This window comes from Enhydra lutris, unplaced genomic scaffold, assembly GCF_002288905.1.
Source record: "Enhydra lutris kenyoni isolate GAN:26980312 unplaced genomic scaffold, ASM228890v2 scaffoldscaffold8, whole genome shotgun sequence".
NCBI lineage: Eukaryota > Metazoa > Chordata > Mammalia > Carnivora > Mustelidae > Enhydra > Enhydra lutris.
In genome coordinates, this window is record NW_019154092.1 from 21472686 (window position 1) to 21497258 (window position 24573).

The 24573-nt window shown below is 35.4% G+C and overlaps 1 protein-coding gene across 2 annotated transcripts in view; it reads left to right on the forward strand.

The window, feature by feature from the left end:
* LOC111142522 (TATA-box binding protein associated factor 4b) overlaps nucleotides 1–24573 on the forward strand; it is a 127671-nt gene that overhangs the window by 22471 nt on the left and 80627 nt on the right. The window contains exons 6-9 of one of the 2 annotated variants that reach the window (XM_022495762.1): nucleotides 3065–3154; nucleotides 6437–7051; nucleotides 17599–17734; nucleotides 18415–18520. In XM_022495762.1, coding sequence (XP_022351470.1) covers nucleotides 3065–3154; nucleotides 6437–7051; nucleotides 17599–17734; nucleotides 18415–18520 — 947 coding nt within the window. Of the gene's footprint in view, nucleotides 1–3064; nucleotides 3155–6436; nucleotides 7052–17583; nucleotides 17735–18414; nucleotides 18521–24573 lie in introns of both variants that reach the window. The other variant, XM_022495764.1, reaches the window with a different exon arrangement.

The window sequence follows — 24573 nt, forward strand, 5'->3', positions numbered from 1 at the left end:
AGAGAGAGAGAGGGAAGCAGGCTCCCCGCTGAGCAGAGAGCCCGATGGCGGGACTCGATCCCAGGACCCTGAGATCATGACCTGAGCCGAAGGCAGCGGCTCAACCCACTGAGCCACCCAGGCGCCCTGGGACTTATCTTTAAATGAGGTTTATTATAGATGGATTTTTTGGGGTAAGCTTTTGCTTTTTAATATGTAATGATAATAAACCTGAAACAAGTAAATCTATTATATTACTCATATATGCCGTAGCTTAAAAAGGGCCTTGGGGAAGGGTGCCTGGTTGGCTCAGTTGGTTGAGTGTCTGACTCTTGAATTTGGCTCAGATCATGATCTCAGGGCCGTGGGATCAAGCCCCATGTCAGGCTTCATGCTCAGCAGGGAGTCTGCTTGAGGATTCTCTCCCTCTGCCACTCCACATGTACTCTTTCTCTCTGAAACAAATTAAAAAATCTTAAAAAAAAAAAAAAAAAAAAAGCCTCGGACAGAAAGTTGACTCTGGTCAAATAAAAAATTGTTAATAGAATTGCAAATGCCAGAAAGCCAGGCTATGAACAAATAATGAAATTCAGTTCTCTAAGTCCAAACAACATACTTTGTAACCTGTGGAAGTAAGTTAACTTTCTTAAGTTTTAGTTTCCTTTTCTATAAGATGGGCAGAGTAATAAATATAATGATCTTTGTGTTCCCAAGTTCCAAGATGCTGTGTTTTTTAGCTATTAAATTATACATCATTCACTTTTTATATCCTCTTGCAGGTAAATTGCTTAGGTACATTAAAGCAGATGAAGGTGGAAATTAGCAAATGTTGCATATTCTATGCTTAAGAAATATGCTGAGGGTGTAATCGACACACACTGTTTTGGTTTTTTTTTAAGTACTAAAATCTACACATTTCTCTGACTGTATAATGAGAATTTTGTGTATTTTTTGTATAAAAATGGTCACTTTTTCCCAGCAGAAAATGTGTATATTTCAAATATTGCACTGGAAAACAAATATAATTTATAAATATTAAAACATCTTTACTACTGTTTTTTATGCTACCTATAATTTGTTAGAAATAGAGCACATTTGAATTGGTTAGTTTTCAACTTGGAAAAACTATTTTGGATATTTAAAATTATAAGTCCTATAAGTAAGTTTTTAACTTAACTTCCAAGCATTTTTAAAAATTTCAATTAACTTAAATTTTTAATTTTTGATTGAAGTATAGTTAACATAAATATTATATTACTTTCAGGTGTAGAACATGGTGATTTGGTAATTATAAACATTACAAAATATGGCATAAGCATAGTTACCATCTGTCACTGTAAAAAGTTATTACAATATTATTGGCTATATTTCCTAAGCTGTACTTTTTATACCTCTGATTTTCTTATTTTATAACTGGAAGTTTGCTCTTCTTTAACCACTCACCTATTTTGCCCATCTCCCTACTCCCTTCCCCAGTTTGTTCTCTGTGTTGTATCTGTTTTTGTTTGTTGGTATTATTTTTTTAAAGTTCCACATATATTTGAAATCTTAGAGTATTTGTCTTTCTCTGTCTGACTTATTTCACTTAGCTTAATACCATCTAAGTCCATCCATGTTGTGAATGGCAAGATCTCATTCTATTTTATGGCTGAGTAATATTTTATTGTATGCATATACCACATCTTCTTTATCTAATCATCTATTAATGGACACTTAGGTTGCTTTCATATCTTGGCTATTGTAAACAGTGCTGCTGTAAACATAGGAATGCATATATCTTTACAAATCAGTGTTTTTGTTTTTTTTTGGGTAAATAACCCAGTAGTAGAATTACTGGATCGTGTGTTATTTCAATTTAAAAAATTTTGAGAAACCTTCATACTGTTTTCCACGGTGACTACACCAATTTATATTCCTACCAACAGTTTCTTTTCTCTATAATCCTTGCCAACACTTGTTATTTCTTATCCTTTTGGTATTAGCCATTTTGACTGGTGTGAGGTAATATATCATTGTGGTTTTTATTTTCATTTCCCTGATGATTAGTGATGTTGAGTATCTTTTCACGTGTCTTTTAGCCATCTTAAGTTTTCTTCGGAAATACGTCTATTCAGGTCCTCAGTCTGTTGTTAATCAGATTATTTTTGGTAATTGAGTTTATGAATTTGTGTATTTTGGATTTTAACCCTTTATCAGATATGTCATTTGCGAATATCTTCTCCCTATTCAGTAAGTTGCCTTTTTTTTGTTGATCGTTTCCTTTATTCTGCAGAAGCTTTTCTGTTTGATGTAGTCTCAATGGTTTATTTTTGCTTTTATTTCCTTTGCCTAAGAAGGCATATCCAGAAAAATACTCTAAGGCTAATGTCCAGGGGTTACCACCTGTGTTTTCTTCTAGGACGTTTATAGTTTCAGGCCTTACATTTAGGCCCTTAATCCATTTTGAGTTGATTTTTGGGTATGGTTTAAGGAAGTGGTCCAGTTTAATTCTTTTGCATACAGCTGTCCAATTTTCACAACACCCTTTATTGAAGAGACTATCTTTTCCCCATTGTATATTCTCATCTTCTTTATTGTAGATTAATTGACCATAAAATTTGTGGGTTTATTTCTTAGCTCTCTATTCTGTTCCATTGATCTCTGTGTCTGTTTTGTGTCAGTACCATACTGTTTTGATTACTATAGCTTTGTAATAGAATTTGAAATCTGGAATTGTGATACCTCCAGCTTTGTTCAAGATTGCTCTGGCTATTCAGAGTCTTTTGTGGTTCTACACAAATTTTGGGATTATTTGTTCTAGCTCCGTGAAAAATGCTGTTGGTATTTTGATAGGGATTGCACTGAAACTGTAGATTTCTTTGGGTAGTATGGACATCTTAATAGTATTAATTCTTTCAGTGCATGAACACAGTGTATGGTTCCATTTATTTGTGGTCTCTTCAGTTTCTTTCGTTAGTGTCTTACAGTTTTCACAGTACAGGTAGGTCTTTTACCTGCTTACATCAATCATGAGATAAAAAACATACCTTTCCTCTGTTAAAATATTTGTAAACCTAAAAGTATTTTTCTTTCTCCTGTTCCTCAGGATGCAAAAATTGAAGCAGAAGAATTTACTAGACAACTGTATGTTGAACTCAAGTCTTCACCTCAGCCTCATCTAGTTCCTTTTCTTAAGGTAAAGTTATGTGTTACTTTGAAGAAATTATTTGAGTTAGATTTCCTTAAAATAAATTTTAAAAATAATTGGAATCCTTAATATTTCAATATGATAGCTATGTGAAGATACTAACAGTGGAGGAGAAAGCTCTCAAATGTTGCAATCTGTTAAGAATGTTCGTAGTTCATATTCTTTGGGTTGGAACACTTTGGGAAAACAAAACTAGCTTCTCATTCATGAACATAACATAATGATTATATTGGTAAAGCTTACATCTTCAAAGGCTTGACTTTTCCTTTAAAATAGGGCCTTTTCCTTTGTCCTAATGACTCATCTTCATCTTCTCCTAGAAATAATAAATCAAATAGTGCCAAATTTGGTAGGAAAGCTGTTATTCTTTAAAAATTGACTTAGGGGTGCCCGGGTGGCTCAGAGGGTTAGGCCTCTGCCTTTAGCTCGGGTCGTGGTCTCGAGGTCCTGGGATTGAGCCCCGCATTGGGCTCTCTGCTCGGTGGGGAGCCAGGTTCCCCCCCTCTCTCTGCCTGCCTCTCTGCCTACTTGTGATCTCTGTCAAATAAATAAATAAAATCTTTAAAAAAATTGACTTATGTTGTTAGTAAGCATACTCTTTTCTAAGATTTGTTGAATTAAATAGAATTTTGACGTGAAACAGTAATTTGATAACAAGAGACTATAAAAAATATATATTTTTTGGATACTCAGAAGCTGAAGAGGAATCAAGTTGAAATTTTAAAAGTCATTAAAGAACTGGGATTACAATGAACCAGAATTGTCCCATAAATTTTGAAATAGTGGAATGAAGAGTGGCCATTAGAAATATTTGGTTTAGGGGCGCCTAGGTGGGGCTGTTGGTTAAACATCCGACTCTTGGTTTTGGCTCCGGTTGTAATCTCAGGGTTGTAAGATTGAGCCCTCAGTTGGGCTCAGTGTGGAGTGCACTCAAGATTCTCTCTCCCTCTCCCTCTGCCGCTCCTGCTCATACTTGCTCTCTCGGTCTCTCTCTGTCCCCCAAATAAATAAATATATCTTAAAAATTTTAAAGAGAACTATTTGGTTTGGTTGTCTAGAGGAGATGAAAGAGGCGCTGTAATGGAAGACTCCTTTTGGTTGCCTCATTAAAAAAAGAGTGGGAAGGGAAATGGAGCACATTTTCAGAAGGATCTTAAAATAATGGTAATGTCAATAGAAGGGTGAGCACATTGATTAGGAGGGTGCCAATCGTGATATAAAATGTAGCTAAAGAAACTGAGAATGTTTTAGCTAGAGGAGACAGGGAAAGGGAGGTTGAAGGTTCAGCATAATATTTAATATCAAATGACTAGTGCCCTGTTTTTGGATGATCCTCTTGATTGAGAAATTAGAGGCAGTTCTTCCTTGGGTCCCTTTCAGTGCAAAAGTTCTTTGGGCAATAGGTTGTCTACATTAATGCTGACAGCTCTTACATTTATCTGTATTTCATACTCATTGGAGACACTGTGGAGGAGAAGGGAGGAGATCATGTATGTTATTATGCATCCAATGCTATGCTAGATACTTTACTTTTAATTTGGTTGTTTGCACTTATTTTTCACATCTGTCTTTTGAGAATACTAAGTAGTAGATATTATAGTATTTTCCATTTTAGAGATTAAAACACTGTTTATATCAACTAATTTTTTGTCAAACTTAGAGATCCAGAATTTATCCTATCTGACTCTACTTGCTAGGTAACAATACCTTTAAGTTACCAAATAAAACTGAAGTTTTTTTGGTTTGTATGTATTTTCTAAGGACCTATTAAGCCTTGTGATTTGTTTCCTTAGGACCCCCCCCGCTCGCATTTGGGGCATTGAATATTGCATAGAGATGAGGGATTTAGCATTTAATCTCTGGCCAGCTGGTCAAGAGATAATTTAATATACATTTTTTGTAAAAATTTCTCCGAGTCTGATTATTTTAACATTTGTTCCAATTGTGTTTTTCTCAGGACCCCTTCATATTAGATTTCTAGCTTAAATTTAATAGATCACTTCATTTTTTATATATATTTCCAAAGCAGCTTGTTTTCCACCATTTTTTAAGTTTGGAAAAAGATTATGAGACTCTCTGCTTCTTACTTTCCTTTGTTACCATTTCTATGCATATTTGAAAACCTTCAGAGAAGAACTTCTCAATCCTTTTTAATAAAAAAGTAAAAGATGTAACTAAAAGGAAGGAACGGGAATAACAGTGGTTCTCATTTGCTTCTAAAATTCAGTCAGACTGCTTTTGTTTAAGTATCAGAACAGGAAAACTTCCACATAGCCCTTGAATTCACCAAAAGATAATCTGCTGTCTACCTACTTTTCCATTTTTTTCCCCTTACAAAAAACAAAAGAAACAAAACCCCCAGGGATAAAAAGGCAGAGTGTTCTACTTTTTAGTTCAAATTGCCTTTACTCTTTCAGAAAGATACAAGGAGAGATACCAACTTAAAATCTAGTCAGAAAATATTCTAGCTCCATTAAGGAAATTGCCCGTGTTTGTATTTGTTTTATTTTGTTTTTTTTTTTTTTAAAGCTTTTATTTATTTATCACAGAGAGAGCACAAGCAGGGGGAGCAGCAGGGCAGAGGAAGAAGCAGGCTCTTTACTGAGGAAGGAACCCGATGCACGACTCCATCCCAAGACTCCGGGATTATAACCCGAGCCGAAGGCAGACAGTTAACTGACTGAGCCACCCAGGCGTCCCGTGTATTAGTTTTATTTTGACTTAAAGACTGTTTTTATCCACAGTTTGAAAGTTATTTAACAAAAACTTTTTTTTTAGATTCTATGGTCATGTAAAGAAACTTACTGATAAGAAAAATTATTAGTGATCTATTACGGGGTATAAGTAAATACAAACAAGTACGACACAGTGTTTTATTTTACCAAATTGATCTTGAGGGATGTAAAATAAATTTAATACTGAGCGGTAATAATTTTGTATTGAAAAATAAATACTTGTGGGCTTTAAATTTATTTTAAATAAAATAATTTAGAAAATAAATAAATTTATAAATAAATTATAAAATTATAAATAAATTTATATAAATAAAATAAATTTAGAAAAAATAGAGTACTTGGTGGGCTTTAAATTGGTTGTATCCTGGATATTGTTAGGATATGACTGCCAAGTGATATCAGGCTTCCTCAGCTGAAATACCTGATATACTTCTGATTTATTTCATGTTGTAAAGCTCTGAAATACAAAGTAATTCTATTTTACTAGCAGCTAATTTGTTTAGTTATCAGGTTCTTTTTTCTCCTCTATTTCTAGAAAAGTGTGATTGCCTTACGACAACTCATGCCCAACTCCCAGAGCTTTATTCAGCAGTGTGTTCAGCAGACCTCTAACGAGGTAGTCATTGCTACCTGTACCACAACAGCAACAACTTCTCCTGTGGTGACAACAACAGTTTGCTCAATCCAATCTGAAAAACCCATCATTGTTTCTGGAGCAACAACACCAAGTACTGTGTCAGTGTCGACTCTGAATCCACTTGCTGGTCCAGGGGGAACAAAAACTGGAGTTGTGACACTTCATTCTGTGGGTCCAGCTGCTGTACCAGGAGGAACAACAGCTGGAACTGTTTTGCTTCAGACTCCAAAACCGCTTGTGACATCTATTCAGAACACAGTTACAGCAGTCTCGCTTCAACCTGAGAAGCCAGTTGTCTCTGGGACAGCAGTCACGTTGGCCCTTCCATCAGTAACTTTCGGAGAAACTTCAGCTGCAGCTATCTGTCTTCCATCTGTGAAACCTGTTGTTACTTCTGCTGGGACCACATCTGACAAGGCCGTCATTGCTCCTGTACAGATCAAACTTGCGCAGTCAGGCCCCATCCTTTCACAGCCAGCTGGGATTCCACAGGCAGTTAAAGTTAAACAACTAGTGAGTAACATTTCATTTCTTCCTCGGTTTCTTCTTTTGAAAATTTCAAACATTCAGAAAATTGGCAATACTAGTAAAACGAGCCCCTGAATATCCTCAATGGAGTTTGAATAGTTGTTAACATTTTATCACATTTGCTGAGTCTCTCCCTCTCTATTCACACACATAAGCACACACACAGAACTTTTTCCTGAAACATTTTAGAGTTAATTGCAGAAGTTGTGATATTGTACCTCTAAGTACTGTGTATCTCTTAAGGAAAATGATTTTTTTTTTAACATAACAGCCTTGCACTTATTATTACACTTGCATATTTAATACTGGTATAATTTTTTTCCCAGCTGTCCCAACAGTGTCCGTTATAGCTAATAATGTTCTTTTTTCTGATGTTGTTTGTGATAGAGAACTGCGTATTGTATTTACCTGTCATTTCTCTTTAGTTCTTTTTAGTTCTTCATTTCTCTTTAATCTAAAACAGCTCCCCAGGCTTTTTGTATTTGCTCATTCTGTTGTAACAGTTTTAAGTACCTAGACTAGTTTGCAGAATGTCCTTTGTTTTGTCTAATTGTTTGCTCAAGATTAGATTCAGACTAAATCTTTGGGGCAAGGTTATTACAGAGGTAATGTTATGGTAACATTTTCCAAGACAAATGTGCTAAGGGGAGAGGGAAACGGGAGTAGATGAGTATGAAGTTGTGTTTTTTTTTCCCTAAACTTGGTAGGTTGAGAGGTTCTTAGGTGAAAGAAAGAAATCTTAGCTATTTATCAATTAGTGTTGTTAACCTTAGTAATAAAACTTTCTGTTATTTTACCAGCAAAATTGGGTTTATTTGGGAATAGCAAAGAATTAGAATTCAGGACAAGCAAGATGTGGTAAAACCATAGGCAGATCTAGAGAACAAAAAATGGCCTTGTTTTAAAAAAAAAAAAAAAAAAAAAAGAATGGCCTCCTACAGAGGTAAGGCAGAAGTTGGAAAAGGCTGTTACAAACAGAAGTCCACTGGAGTAAACAAAAGTTCAGTGGCTTCTCATTGGCTGAGTTGTGACAGTCTCTCATTGGCTGGGCTGTTGCTGGGCAAGGTGAAAATCTTTCTTCCTCCTGCAGATAAAGGATGGGCTTCTTCCTGTTGGGGATGCAAGGTACCGCTCTTTCTGTTGGGGTCTGCAGTTGGTGACTAGTTATAGGGTGTGAGAGGTTCCCCTTCTGGCCTCCTGACTCATTTTAGTGAGGTTTCCCTTTATTTTCATAGTATTTAAAACATTCTAGTTTATTCAAGACAGACTGTGAGATTATTATTAACTTGTGGGAGATAGTACATGGTGAATTAATTAAAAATTACATTTCTTAATAAACTCGCTTACCTTTACCATAATAGCTAGCTGTTCTTTTAATTTTTGGTAATTGCCTTGTTTGCTTTTATAAATCTTTATATTAAAGACTGTGTGTTGAATCTCTTTGTTTTAGTTTATTCGGCTTCTGGGGATAATAAAGTCTAAGTAAACTTCCCAACCTTGTTGTCTGATCAGGAGAAGAGGAATATCTGTGGATGATTGTCTTTGAGGCAGAGGTCAGCTATGAGCATAAGATGAAAGGGGAAGGGGCACCTGGGTGGCTCAGTGGGTTAAGCTTCTGCCTTCGGCCCAGGTCATGATCTCAGGGTCCTGGGATTGAGCCCCGTATCGGGCTCTCCGCTCAGCAGGGAGCCTGCTTCTGCCTCTCTCTCTGCCTGCCTCTCTGCCTACTTGTGATCTCTCTCTTTCTCTGTGAAATAAATAAATAAAATTAAAAAAAAAAGATGAAAGAGATGAGTTTGGACAGCAGTCAGACTCTTGGGTAGATAGGAAATAATGTCATTTCCTGGGTGCTTATCATTTTTTATCCCTTCCTACCCTGAGTCTGATTTTCAAATCAAGAAGTGTGTATGCCTTGCAGTTTCTCTTGGGTTGTCTGAATTTAATCTCAGAGATGAAACCTTTTTAGAAGCAGTGACTCTTAAACATCAATCTGAGCAGCCAGCTTTGGGAACCACTGAAAACATAGTCATTGCCTGAAGGAAAGGCCTCTTTTTGGTAGCACCGAACAGAATTGAAACCCTTTTTATGGGTCATAAGCAATTCTTGAATCACTACTAATCTTTATTGAACATCTATACCATATTAGTTCCTGAAGTGAAATAACACTTTATAGCTATGTAGAGTTTTAAAAGCATATATGTCATGTATTAACTGTAGGTTTTTAAATAATTTTATAATGAAGAAAAGGCAGGGAGAAAACCAAGAATCCGGAAACATTAAGTGACCCATCCACTGGCACTCAAAGTATTGAATCTTAGACTAAAACCCAGGGTCTTTCCCATTAGGATATGGTACTAATGAAAGAACGTCTAGGTTTCTAGAGTGTCCTGAAACAGGAAAACTTTGGCAATAATATTTTGACAGCATTTATATTTTGTATGTTTGACTTGTTATACATTAGAAACAATTTCAATCAAGAAAAAATAAAACAGATTTTTCAGTGGGGGAACTTGGTTGGCTGATTCCAGGGAGGATGGGACTTTTGATCTCAGGATTGTGAGTTTGAGCCCCACGTTGGGTGTAGAGATAACTTAAAATTGAAAGAAAGAAAGAAAAGGAAAGGAAGGAAGGAAGAATGGACGGGAAAGAAAGGGAGAGAGGGACAGAAAGGAAGGAAGAAAAGAAAGAAAATCTAATGGTAAATTTTAGGGATTTTTTTTACTTCCTACTTTCATTCTTAAAAAATGTGAAATAATTTAATTTTTCTGGTGAATTTCTGCTTTCTTGTTTGGCTTTTGTTTTAATTTTACTCAACAAATTTGATGTCAGTATTCATACCTTCCTATTTAAAATGTAAAATACCAGAGCACCTAGATACTGAAGATTCATTGTAATCTGTTTTATAACACATTTTTACCTAGGGCACAAAACAAGCCATTCTGTGTGGTAATGCCACAGAGAGGATTGAATTAGAACATTCTTTCATATCAGCTAATTTAGGAAATTAATATTACTAAAGTTTAGTATTACTCAAGTGATTTGAGAATATCATCTGTGAGCCCATCATAAGCCATAGTCCAATTTAATCCCAGATAAATGGGGAGGAAAATACTCAGGGTGCTAGAAACATAAGAAAGCATTTAATGCACTTATAAGAGATGTGGCAAATAATAATTTAAAATATAAAAATTGACATACTGGATCAAATCTGTGGTTTGTGCAACTCAGGATGTAGTCTCCAAAAATAAGCTGAAGAATATAAGTATGATTGTTCAATATTAAATTAATATTAAATTAAAATTTGTTTATTTCTGGAGTGCCTGGGTGGCTCAGTTGGTTAAGCGACCTACTCTTGATTTTGGCTTGGGTCATGATCTCAGGGTCATAAAATTGAGGCCCCCCCCCCACCCCACCCCTTGGCTCAGGCTCTGTGCTGGGTGTGGAGCCTGCTTGAGGTTCTTTCTCTCTCTCTCCCTTTGCCCCTCCCCCCACCCTGCTTGCTCACACCTACACACTCTCTAAAAAAATCTTTTGTTTGTATATTTCCTTTAGTGATTGCTCATGAGTTTTAAAACCTCTTCCAGGGGCGCCTGGGCTCAGTTGGTTAAACAACTGCCTTCGGCTCAGGTCATGATTCCAGAGTCCCAGGATCTAGTCCCACATTGGGCTCCCTGCTTGGCAGGGGGTCTGCTTCTCCCTCTGACCTCTCCCATCTCATGCTCTCTCCTCTCATTCTATCTCTCAAATAAATAAAACCTTAAAAAAAAAATCCTCTTCCTAATGTTTTATTCATTTCTAGCATGTACTAGTTTTTATGGATAATTGTTGAGTTTTCTTGTCTTCTAGATGTTTTAAATATCACACTTTCAGTTTATAAGGATCCTCTTAATCTCCCATTGCAGGGTTTAGATTTTATAGAATTAATATTTTATGAAATAATACATTTTTATTCCAGATTAAGAGGCGCCATCCCATTTTTAAATTTAAATTTGTTACTATAATCTTTTTTACCTTATTGATTATTATATGTTGTCCTCTGGGGATCTGCTAGAATTCTTATCAAATGTAATAACTGGAATTGTTCACAGTTTCTTTAGATGAAAGTTTTTCATTTTGTGCCGGTATTCATTGCTTTGTATATTTTGGTCCTCAAATGCTTGAATTTTTGAAATATGGACCTAATCAGTAGTTGCTGTGATTTCATCTGACAATCTAGTTCTTGTAAATGGTTAATGTTATTGGTTACCTATCAGTTCTGGTATGGTAGGTGTTATATGATGTGACACACTCCAACTAAATGTTAAGCTTAATGTTTTTACCTTTCTTTAAAAGTCAATGAAAGAAAGTAGATGAATTGTACTAGAGTATGCTGATGATGGGAAGATAGTAAGTAGAAGCTTTCTGTTTTGATGCTTAAAAGTTTTTCTTAGGATATTTGTGAAAAAACTGTTTTATTCATAGTTGAGCAAAAGCTAAATTTAATTTAAACTGAGTATTATAATTTAAATTAAATTTAAACTTAATTAGCAAAAGCTAATTTAATAGAGAAAAACTAAATTTTAATTTCAATCTGATCATTTTTAGAATTAAATTTGATACATTTTAGTAACAAATTCTACCACATAAAAATTAAACAATAAGCCTCTCAAATCCACAATATGTATGAATAAAATTCATGAATGAGAAAGTTAACTGAAGATTCCTGGTCTGTATTTTTAGAAAAAAAAAAAGCTGAGAGGAAAAAAATTTAGAGAGTAAACTGAATGTTGTTACTCTTGCTAGTAATCTTGTATTTATATCTCACTTGAATATCTTTTAAAATATTTTATACCTATTTATTTTTTTAAAGATTTTATTTATTTATCTGAGAGGGAGAGAGGGAGAGATCACAGTTGGCAAGGAGTGGTAGAAGAAGAAGCAGTCTCCCCTCTGAGCAGGGAGCCTGACTTAGGGCTCAATCCTAGGACCCTGGGATCATGACCTGAGCCAAAGGCAGAGGCTTAACTGACTGAGCCACCCAGGCTCCCAGAAATACTTTGTACTTAGAGATAGGGCAGAAAGTTTTAGTATTATCATGGATATATTCCCTATTTCAGATATGTATTTCCCTGAGTGACTCTTTACTTGCATTTCTTCCTTAACAGAATTGTTGACATTTGATAAATAAATGGTCAAGTATGTTCAACATTCTCCAAATGTTACTCTTTTGTAGATATAAGACAAAAAAAAAATTAGTGTATTATTAAATGTGGTCATTTTCCATTTCATTATATTGAAGTAAAGGGATTTCCTAAAACAAACTAATCCAGAATATTAGAAAAAAAATGTGTTTTTGTACATCAAATTTTATTCTGCTACCTAATTATTTTAAAGTAAGGGAGAACATTAAAGAATTTTCAACAAATACATTTTTATATGAAATAGCCTATGAGACATAATTCTGCTGACTCTGACTTCAGTTTTCACTGGACAAGAAGTATTTTCAAGGTATAAATTTTAGTTTCTGAGTATGCTGGTGGCCAGTATTTTTATTAGAGAACTTGAAGTAAAAATTGATCTTGTTTCTTTTCTCCCTACTAATTAATTACTTCATTGGCTCAAGTAGTTCACTCTCATTTTCATATTGAACTGACCTAAGGATCTAGATTTAAGCACTTTTTCTTTCTTTCTTTCTTTTTTTTTTTTGCATTCTGTTAAGAGTGAGAGGAAAGGTAGATAATTTTCTTCCACAGATTATTTTTGCTTGTTCTAGAATTTCATATAAATCAAATCACACAATAAGCACATTTAACTTTTTAACAGAAATTGATAGGTTCTCAATTTTAAGCAGCATTTATAGACTCCTGTAAAGGCTGGTAATATAATTAAGAATTCATTTGAGCACATTTTTAAGTGTTTAGAAGGGCCTTTAAATGAAAGAAACAGTGTATTCTGAAGTTTATCAAGATTGAGTTTTAATATAGACTATGTATGGCAAAGCAAGTTTTAACTTTCTTTTTTCTTTTTTTTTTTTTTTTAAGATTTCATTTATTTATTTGAGAGAGAGAGAGCAGAAGGTCAGAGGTAGAAGCAGACTCCCCATGGAGCTGGGAGCCCGATGCGGGACTCAATCCTGGGGCTCCAGGATCATGACCTGAGCTGAAGGCAGTTGCCTAACCAACTGAGCCACCCAGGCGCCCAAGTTTCAACTTTCTTTGTAGGATTTTACTGGAGCTCTGTGTTAAGATTCTGAGACTAGATAAGGTATACAGAAGTGATGCCATTTAGTGATGTATGCCATTGTCCCAGAAGATAAGGAAATAGTGGTACAAGAACCACGTATTGGCTGTTACTGAGAAATAGTTGGCAACTAATATGTGTTTTCTGACTGTAAAGCTGCAGCTTTTGTATAGTTAGGGTCCTCTGTTTTCTAGAACTCAGCCTACCAAGTGCATGCCAGTAATCACATATTGAATATTATGTAGAAATTAGAGGAGATAATACCTTGATTCCAATCACTGTGTGTGTGTGTACTACTTGATAGAGGTAAGCATTTGATTGTTGTGTATTTATGAGCAGGGGAGTAGGTGAGGGTTGAAATACAGGGAAAGGAAAGTGTAAGGGATGGGATCACCTGGGTGGCTCAGTTGGTTAAGTGCTGGACTCTTAATTTTGGCTCAGGTCATAATCTCAGGGTTGTGAGATCAATCTCCATCAGGCTCCTCGTTTAGCAAGGAGTCTGCTTGAGATTCTTTCCCTCTCCCCCTCCCCCTGCTCACATGTGCTCTCTCTCTCTCTCTCAAATAAAATCTTAAAAAAAAAAAAAAAGGCATCCTTATCTATTTGTTTCATCCATACTTGTGTTTCTTTGCAACCTTTCCCTATGAAATTTATGAATAGTTCCTTGTCTGATATCCCGGAGCAGAATGTAAAAATCGTAATTAATGTAAAAAAAATCCTTAAGTAATGGGCACCTGGGTGGGTCAGTTGGTTGAGCAACTGCCTTTGGCTCAGGTCATGATCGTGGAGTCCCAAGATCAAGTCCTGCATCAGGCTCCCTGCTAAGTGGGGAGTCTTCTTCTCCCTCTGACCCTTTTCCCTCTGTCATTCTCTCTCTCTCTCCTCTCACTCTCTCAATCTCTCTCTCTCAAATAAATAAGTAAATAAATAAAATCTTAAAAAAAAAAAACCCAAGTAATATTTTGAAGCACTAGACCTGTATTTCTGTGAATTACTGGAACATTATTTTATGTTAACATCCAAGTAAAACATCAGAATTTGACGTGTCAAAAGGAAAGGCTAAGGTATGTACTATTTATTGATTTTCCTGTCCAGTGGCCTTTTGGAGGGAAATTAAGTAAAGGACTTAAGTTTTTAAAAATATAATAGCTCTTTCTTTTGCTTGCCAAGTAGGAGTAAATACCTCTTTAGGTGAATTTCAATCTATGATAATTTCAGTCTCCATAAATGCTATTCTAACACTGTTGTTTTAAATGGTACTTCTTTGAAAGAATAATAATGAATTCACTTATACTTTCTCATTTGTTGTATTTTATTTTGTTCAGCAAGTGTGCATGAGTATTCTACACATATGCTGTTCCAAGTGTTACAGTCATTAAGATATGGAATGAGAGGGATCCAGGATTGTTAAATCCCAGCTCAGAACTTCATGATATATATAAATATCACATATAATATATATTTCTATATTTAATATATATATATGTAATATATATAAATATAATTTGCAAAGTTAGGGATATATATATATACGTGCACTTTTTTGAGGTTTTATTTAATCACTACACCAAGGTGGGGCTTGAGCTCACAACCCCAAGATCAAGAGTCCCTTGCTCCACCACTTAACCATCCATGTGCCTCTCTATATTTTTAACTAGCATATTTGTCTTCCTCTGCATGTAAGATCTTGATCCCAGTTGGGCTGGAGGCAGAGTGAGGCACACCCAGGATCCCACAGTGGGCACTCAGGCACTGAGGCTTGCTTTACCCAGCTTGTTCTTGCCAGGGCTGCACACTGGTGCAGAGATCTCATGGGGCCCACCCCTTTTCGCCCCATCCCCCACTCTTTATAGCTGAGGGTGCACACAGCCAGGCTGTGTCCACCTCTGGGGCAGGCCTTTGGGCTATTATTTGAGTACCTATCCAAATGGTATGAAGATTAACTCATAAACACTTCACTAATATTTTATTACTATTTTTCACAATTAAAATACTGGAAAAGAATACTTAATAAAGGATATTAAGGAAGAAAATGTGAATAGGAAGGTAAGCCAGAATTGTTAGAGTGTTTCTGTTGAGTTTCAGTCTGAATGCATAAATGTGATTCTGAATGTATATTATTTTGTAGAATTTATTTTTTTCTAATAATATTCTCATCTTTAGTTATTGAAAATTCAACTTTATTATTTTTCTAATTATAAATGTAGCTTATGCTAATCATAAAAAAGCAAGTAATGTAGATACCTATAAAGTATATAATAAATACACAAAGTAGAAACCAAAATTACCCTGCAGTAGAATCCTAGGAAATAATCAGTTTGTTTTTTAACTTACAGACCTTTCCCTATGCATACACATATAAAAAAATTTTTTTGAAGTACAGTAGATACACAGTATTAGTTTCTTCTTTTTTTTTTTTTTTAAAGATTTTATTTATTTATTTGACAGACAGAGATCACAAGTAGGCAGAGAGGCAGGCAGAGAGAGAGGAGGAAGCAGGCTTCTGCCAAGCAGAGAGCCCAATGTGGGGCTCAGTCCCAGGACCCTGGGATCATGACCTGAGCCGAAGGCGGAGGCTTTAACCCACTGAGCCACCCAGGGGCCCCACAGTATTAGTTTCAACATACAACATAGTAATGTTCAACATTTAAATACATTAGGAAATGATTACTACACTAAACATAGGTATCATCTGTCATCATACAGAGTTATTAAAATATTATTAACTGTATTCTATATACTATATATTGTATTCACATGTCTTATTTTATAACTGGAAGTTTGTGACTTTTTTCACTTAGTGTACTAGTATACTGTCTTAGGTCCATCCATGTTGTTGCAAATGGCAAGATTTTATTCTTTTTGTAGCTGAGTACTATTCCGTTGTATGTATACCATATCTTCTTTTATGTGTTCATCTATCAAAATGTTACTTTGTAGAGCATAAATCTGACCCCTAAAACTTTACAATGCAACTCAATTTATAATCTCAATTTACTGAAATACATCATTGTTTTCAAGAGTTCATTCTGTCCTTCAAGAGTTTCTTTTTAGGGGCGCCTGGGTGGCTCAGTGGGTTAAGCCTCTGCCTTCGGCTTGGGTCATGATCTCAGGGTCCTGGCGTCGAGCCCCACATCAGGCTCTCTGCTGAACGGGGAGTCTGCTTCCCTCTCTCTCTCTGCCTGCCTCTCTGCCTACTTGTGATCTCTCTTTAAAAAAAAAAAGTTTCTTTTTATAGAATGATGGCAGTTAAATTATTCCAACTTGTATTTTATTTACAAAAAATTAAAGAACAGAATAAGTCCTATCCCCAAAATTCAGTTCAGAAATCTTTCTCCTGAATTACTTATATTAGCCATATCTGAGTTTAAGGACTTTTAAGTAGTTCACTATCAACAGTGGACTTTTTCTTTTTTGAAGTGAAAAAATGAAGCTCTGCTATTTTGACTTTCCTTCTTTGTAGCTAAAAATAAGGCCCTACTATTATTTTAATTTCTCTTATTTTATCCCCGATCCTTGCCCTCTGGATTTCTTGAACTGTTCTCTTGGAGACTGCCCTAGAATTGTTTTTTTCCAGAGACTTGTAAGAAGCAGCTCATTAAAAGTTCTTATCTTTTAGAAATATATTTTGAAATATTTAGGGATAAAAAGATATACTGGGGATGTTTAAAAAAATAATTGAGGGTGGTGAGAAAATGAGTGGGAATGGATAAAACAGAATTGGTAAAGAATTAATCATTGTTGGGGCGCCTGGGTAGCTCAGTGGGTTAAGCCTCTGCCTTCGGCTCAGGTCATGATCTCAGAGTCCTGGGATCGAGCCCTGCATGGGGCTCTCTGCTCAGCAGGGAGTCTGCTTCCCCCTTCTCTCTCTGCCTGCCTCTCTGCACACTTGTGATCTCTCTCTCTCTCTCTCTGTCAAATGAATAAATAAAATATTTAAAAAAAAGAATCATTGTTGAAGCTGGGTAATAATGGAATAGGTGGTTTCATTTTATTTTTCTCTCTACTTTTGTATATATTTGAAAATTTCCATAGGTTAAAAAATGAAAACAGGACCCTAATGGAGGTTTAAGTTGGGCAGTATATAATGCAAATTTGAATTCCACTCTAAAAATAAAATATATTGTGTGATAGTGAACAAGATAATTTTGTGATGTACAAATATAAATTTTAAGTAGACTTTTATTATGCTGATGTAAAGGTATATTTACAGTTAAGTGAGCACAGTCACTTCTACTGTTACAGCTGAAAGCTTGTTCTTTTCTAAAGCAGGTTTAGGTGGATGACTGCATTAATAGTTCTCATTGTTTCAGGTAGTCCAGCAGCCTTCAGGAGGTGTTGCAAAACAAGTGACCACACTTTCCCATTCCTCAGCATTGACGATTCAGAAATCTGGACCGAAGAAGATGCCAGTGAGCACCGCAATACCTACCAGCCAGTTTCCTCCAGGTAGACCCCAATCCATCCCTGCTTCATCACACTGGGTTTGGAATATGATGGGATTTTGTATTCTCTTTTTTTTTTTATTGTTATATTAAGAGAAGATAGTCTTTTAAATAAGATCTAGGAGGGAGGGCTGAAAAATAAACATTTAGTACATTCTTTATACATACATAGCCCAGTTTTTAGGTATATGTGTTGCTTTAGAATAAAAGAAGCAGCTGCTCATGGTATTTTGGAATTAGAATAACCTGTTTGTAAGTAAAGCACTTTTTAACATAAAAATTGCTGTAACTTTATTTCTTTTTAGACTGTAATTTTTCTAAGTTTGAAATCATTCTTACACGTAAAGGTTAGAGATTTCATCTATTTTTTAAATCTACAAATATAAATGATATATTATTAACATTTATCACCTGTCACTTTTTCTGCATGTTTTTATAATGCTGGTAATTCTGTAGACTGTTTGAAGACTATATAAAAAGAAATGGAGAGGTCTTGATTTTATAAGATGATTGCTTGTTCAGGGAATATATTCATTGTCATTTTTGAATTTAAACATAGTTCTAGGACAGCTTGAAATTTTCTTTGATTATTTTGTGTATACTAAAAGCTGTTATTCTGCATTTTTCCTAACATGGCATGATTTTTTAAAAAATTCATTTTTCTTTCTTCCTTTGTTTGTATAGCTTCCATTCTAAAGCAAATTACCCTGCCAGGAAATAAGATTCTGTCACTCCAAGCATCTCCTGTCCAGAACAATAAAGTAAAAGAAAATGGAACCACATCCTTCAGGTAAAGAAAATAAATAGTTAAAATTTGGTCTGGTTAAAGGAAATAGTTAAAATTTAATCTGGTTAAAAAAAGATGAAAGAATAATACTTATGAAGTAAATATATTGATGACTTAAAAAGCTGACAATACTTTATTGAGTATAATTTATAAACAAGTGCACAAAAATATATATTTCAGTGAATTTTGATAAGCATATATCCCTCTATAATCAAGATACTGAATATATCCTTCACCTTCATGCTCCTTTCAAATCAATTACCTCTGACGCCTCCCTCCAGCAGCTGCTATTCTTACATCCGTCTCTATAGATCAATTTTGTCTATTCTTAAACTTCACATAAATGAAAAATTACATTAACCTTTTTGCATCTTTTTTTCACTCTGCATGTTTTTGAGATTCATTCATATCATTTTGAATATTAGAAGAGTGTTCTTTTATATTGGTGAGAAGTAATCTTTGTATAAATGTAAATCTCTTTATCCTTTTTCCTGTTGATTGACATTGGGTCGTTTCTGCTTTTTGACGGTAATATGTAAAGCTGCTATAAACATTTATATACAGATTTTTATGTGAACATAGTTTTTCATTTCTCTGTAGTAAATATCTAGGAATATGACTGTTGGATCACTAGGAATGTGTTTAACTATTTAAGAAACTACCAGACTGTTTACCAAAGGAACTACAGTTTTGCATTTTTACCAGCAATGATAAGAGTTCATTTGCTCTTCAACTTTGTCAGCTCTTGGTATTGTCAGTTCTTTTGATTTTTACCATTCTAATAAGTATATTGTGGTTATTTTTGTGATTTTAATTTGCATTTTCCTAATGATTAAAGACGTTGAGCATCTGTTCTTATATTTATTTGCTATCCATATACCTTCTTCGATGAAGTGTGTGTTCAAATTTTTTGCCCAGTTTTTCTTACTGAGTTATTTGTTTTCATATGGTTGAGTTTTTAGCATTTTTATGTATCCAAGATCCATGTCTTTTGCCATGGAGTGATTTGGGAAAAATTTCTTTGTAGCGTGTTATATCATTGTCTCACCAGTGTCTTTCACAGAGCGAACATTTAATTTTGCTAAAGTTCAGTTCATTGTTTTTCTTTGTAAATTATGCTTTTCATGTTTTATCCAAGAAATGTTTGTGCAACTCTAGCTTACAAAGATTATCTCCTGTGCTTTATTCTAGAAGCATTACAGTTTTAAGTTTGTCCTTCTTGTATTGATATTCTTTAATTTCTGCCTATTACCTATACAAAAATCCACTTTCTTCTTCCTCAGCCTTTTCCCAGTTTTAGTTGTGTCATTTCTTTGTCACAGTATAAAAACATTTGTACTTTAGTCTTTATTCCTCATCTCCACCAGTTTTTAGTTATTGGTCTACTTTTTATTTTTTTTTAAAAGATTTTATTTATTTATTTGACACAGAGATCATGAGTAGGCAGAGAGGCAGGCAGAGAGAGAGAGAGAGAGGGAGAAGCAGGCTCCCTGCTGAGCAGAGAGCCAAATGTGGGGCTGGACCCTAGGACCCTGAGATCTTGACCTGAGCCGAAGGCAGAGGCTTTAACCGACTTAGCCACCCAAGCGCCCCTGTACGTCTACTTTTATATTAAAATGATCATCTTCAGTCCTTTCTCTGAATTTTTCTTAGTTATCTCTTGGTTGGATGAAGTTCATCTACTCAAGAAAGGCTCTTTTGGTATAGAATATTCTAAATTCTTGTATGTTAAAAACTGTTTCAGTGTCCTCCATACTTGAAGGACAGCTGGCTGGATTTGAAATTAACATTTTGTATTGCATTTTAAAAATGCTTCTCTACTATTGTCTTGATATTTATGTTTATTTATTTAGGCCTTGAGACTTTATTTATCTTTGAAATCTAATATTTTTATATTAGGATGTACAGTGAGACATTGACCATTCTGACTTCACTTTCCCAGGTTACCAATTGGCCCTTTTAATATGTGGATTCTGGTCTCTTAAAATGTCTGTGAAGTTTTCTTGGATTATGATTTGAAATATTAGTTCTAGTCCATTGTTTTATGTTTTACTCTCCATGGAATGCAGTAGTATGGATTTTATTCTTTTTACCTTCCTTACTTCCCATTATTTTGCTTCTGATCTTGTTTTATTTCTTTTATCTCCTTTTCATTTTCTTCATTGTTTTTACACCTTTCTTCAATGTGTCTTAATAGGGTTTTGGTTGCATCTATTGGCCTATGAAAAACCTCTTTGATTCTCTTGTCTGCAGCACTATATCAGTTTTTCCTTTCCCCATTTTCGTTCCCCACCCCTAAGTTTACACATGTAAGTCTGTGTGGTTTAATTAAATGTAGCTCATACTATGATCTACTAGGATATCTTTTTATTATTTTCTGATTTGGGATGTACTTAGTCTGTCTTCTGATAGCATATTTCATCCTTATGCCTGCCACTGCCACCAATTCTCTGGCCTCTTTACAGCAGTTTTTCTTAGTCTGATTTTTCCACAGGCCTTAAGTCAGATGATGTAGGAGCATATAGGTGGGTCAGGGAGTGAGTGTGTGGGGAACTGATTGCCAGAGGACAAGAGAGGTTTCAGTGGGATCTGTTTTCCTTTTTTTTTTTTTCCCCATTTATACTTATTTTGAAGTTTGGATATTCTTTGAGTTATGCTGACATTGTGGTTTTCCTTATTCTGTGTTGTTTTGGGAGGAAGTGTTAGAAGATGGACATCTAGGAGGACGTCATTGTTTTCTAATGCAGTGTGTTTAGTCTGTGTCAGTCAAGATACATAGACTATTTTCAACACCCCAAAAGCTTCCTGGTGCTCTTTCCTAGCCAGTCACCTTGTTACACTCCAGCCAGCCACTGACTAGTTTCCTGTCATTGTAGTTTAGATTTGTATTTTTTATTTTAAGACATTTATTTTTTTTTTAAAGATTTTATTTATTTATTTGTCAGAGAGAGAGAGAGAGAGAGAGAGCGAGCACAGGCAGACAGAGTGGCAGGCAGAGGCAGAGGGAGAAGCAGGCTCCCCACAGAACAAGGAGCCCGATGTGGGACTCGATCCCAGGATGCTGGGATCATGACCTGAGCCGAAGGCAGCGGCTTAACCAACTGAGCCACCCAGGCGTCCCTTAAGACATTTATTTTAAAGAAAGAGAGGGAGGGAGAGTGAGCTTGAGGGTAGTGGCAGAGGGAAAGAATCTCAAGCAGGCTCCCTGCTGAGTGGGGAGCCCAACATGGGGTTCAGTCCCGGGACCCCAAGATCATGATATGAGCCAAAACCAAGAGATGGATGCTTAACTGACTGAGTCACCCAGGGGCTCATAGATTTATCTTTTTTATTTTTATTATTTTTTAAAAAATATTGTTATTTTAGAGAAGGAGAGTGTACACATAAGCAGGGGGAGGGGCAGAAAGAGGGGGAGAAGCAGACCCCCTGCAGAGCAAGGAGCCCCATGCAGCCTTGATCCCAGGACACTGGGATCATGACCTGAGCAGAAAGCAGAAGCTTAATTGACTTAATTGACTAGGTGCCCCAGATTTGTCTTTTTTAAATGGTTGCCTTTTTAAAAGTTGTATGTTGATTTTGTAATTATTAATCAAGTTAACTCTGCCATTACCAGAAATCATAAGTTCCATTTCTTTTTTAAAATATTATTGTTATTTGATGGCGGTATCTTTTTTTCTGGGCGGGGAGTCTCGGGTAGCAGCAGCGGGGGGAGAGAAAATCTTTAGCAGGCTCCACACCCCAGCACAGAGCCAAGGCAAGGGAGGGCTTGATCTCACAACCTTGAGATCATGACATGAGCCAAAATCCAGAGTCTCAGGAGTGGATGCTTAACCAGCTGAGCTGGTAGCAGTATTTTATCTTCTGTGTTCTTACAATTAATCATGCTTATTTTAAAGTCCATGCCTAATATTGCTAATATCCATGTTAACTGTAAGTCTTTCTTTTACCTGGCTTTTTTGTCCTGTTTCTTGGTCTCCACCTAGTAATTTTTTTTGAGTCAGTGTCAGATATGTTTAAAAAATAATTATAGGAGTTTTGGATTAGTTACCTCCAGAAAGAGAATTTACCCAATTTTCTGTTTGGCAGTAGTGGAGCAGATTGCCTCAATATAGTCAGTAATTGAGCTGGTTCAAAAGCTAGGTTGTAATCTTTCCAAGATTCTGTGTCCCTTTGGTTCTCCTAGCTCCAGGATGTAGTCCCTTAAGAGTTTCAACTAAGAGTTAGGGTGCTTTTCTCTTTGTTGGACTCTGAACCCCAATTTTTATTTCCTCCATACTTCAAGAGTGCTTAAAATTCACCATGCTTTTGTTGTTGTTGTAAACTGTCTTAATTCTTAATTTTTCCATTTTTAAAAAAAATTTTGGAAAATATACATAAAAAGAAAATTTACCATCTTAACCATTTTTAAGTGGCAGTAAGTACATTCATGTTGTTATACAACCATCATCACTATCTCCAGAACTCTTTTCATCTTATAAAATGAAACCACCTTTTAAACAATTAGTCCTCATTCTTCCCTTCCCCCCACCAGCCCCTGGCAACCAACATTCTACTTTTCTGTCTTTGTGATTTTGACTGCAACAGTCTCATGTAAATGGAATTACACAGTATTTGTCTTTTTGTGACTGGCTTATTCCACTTAGAATAATGTCCTCAAGGATTCATCCATGTTGTAGCATAAGTCAGAATTTCCTTTGAATTACATTCTGTTGTTTATCCACTCATCTGTCAGTGGACAGTTGAGTGTCTTTCACATTTTAACTATTGTGAATGATGCTACTGTGAACACGGACATACAAATCTTGAAGTCTGTTTTCAATTCTTTTGGTTATATATCCAGAAATGGAGTTATGGGATCATATGGTATTTATTTTTAATTTTTTGAGGATCTCTTATACTGTTTTCCACAGCAGTTGTACCATTTTACATTCCCATCAACAGTGCACAGGAGTTCAGATTTCTCCACATTCTTGCCAACAATTGTTATTTTCTGGTTTTGTTTTCTTTGGTAATAGTCTTCATAATAGATGTAAGGTGGTATTTCTTTGTGGTTTTGATTTGCATTTCCCTAATGATTAGTGATGTTGAGCATCTTTTCTTGTGCTTATTGGCCATTTGATTTTTTTGTTTTTTTTTTGTTTTTTTAATATTTTATTTATTTATTTGACAGACAGAGATCACAAGTAGGCAGAAAGGCAGGCAGAGATAGAGGAGGAAGCAGGCTCTCCACTGAGCAGAGAGCCCGATGCGGGGCATGATCCCAGGACCCTGGGATCATGACCTAAGCCGAAGGCAGAGGCTTAACCCACTGAGCCACCCAGGCGCCCCCTTATTGGCCATTTGTATATCTTCTTTGGATAACTTTCTAGTACTTGGCCCAAAATCAGATTTTTTTGTTATTGAGTTTTATATTCTGTATATTTCTCCCTTATTGGATGTATGATTTGTAAATATTTTTCTCTGTGGATTGCCTTTTTACTCTAAAGTTAATGTCTTTTGAAGCACAAAATTTGTGAAATCCAGTTTGTTTAATATTCTTTTGTTGCTTGTGCCTTTGGTGTTATATCCAAGAAATTATTGCCAAATCCAATGTCGTAAAGCTTTTGTCCTGTTTTCTTCTAAGAGTTTTATAGTTTTTGGTCCTATATTTTTTTATCCTTTCTGGTTATTCATCCTTTTTCAGTTAATTTTTGTATATGGAATTAGGTAAAGGTCCAGCATCACGCGTTTTTATGTAGCTATCCAGTTTCTTCATCTCTATAGTATTGCTAAAAATAGTATCCTTACCCACTGAAAAGTCTTGGCACCCTTGTCAAAAATCATTTGACCATATATGTAAGGGTTTATTTATGTATTCTCTGTTCCGTTTCATTTGGTTATTTGTCAGTCTTTATGTTAGTACCACACTATCTTGATTTCTATAGCATAGTAGTAAATTTTGACATCAGGAAGTGGGTCTTCCATCTTTGTTCCTTTTCAAGATTGTTTGTCTATTCAGGGTTTGTTGAGTTCCATATGAATTGTAAGTTGGGTTTCTCTCTTTTTTTTTTTTAATA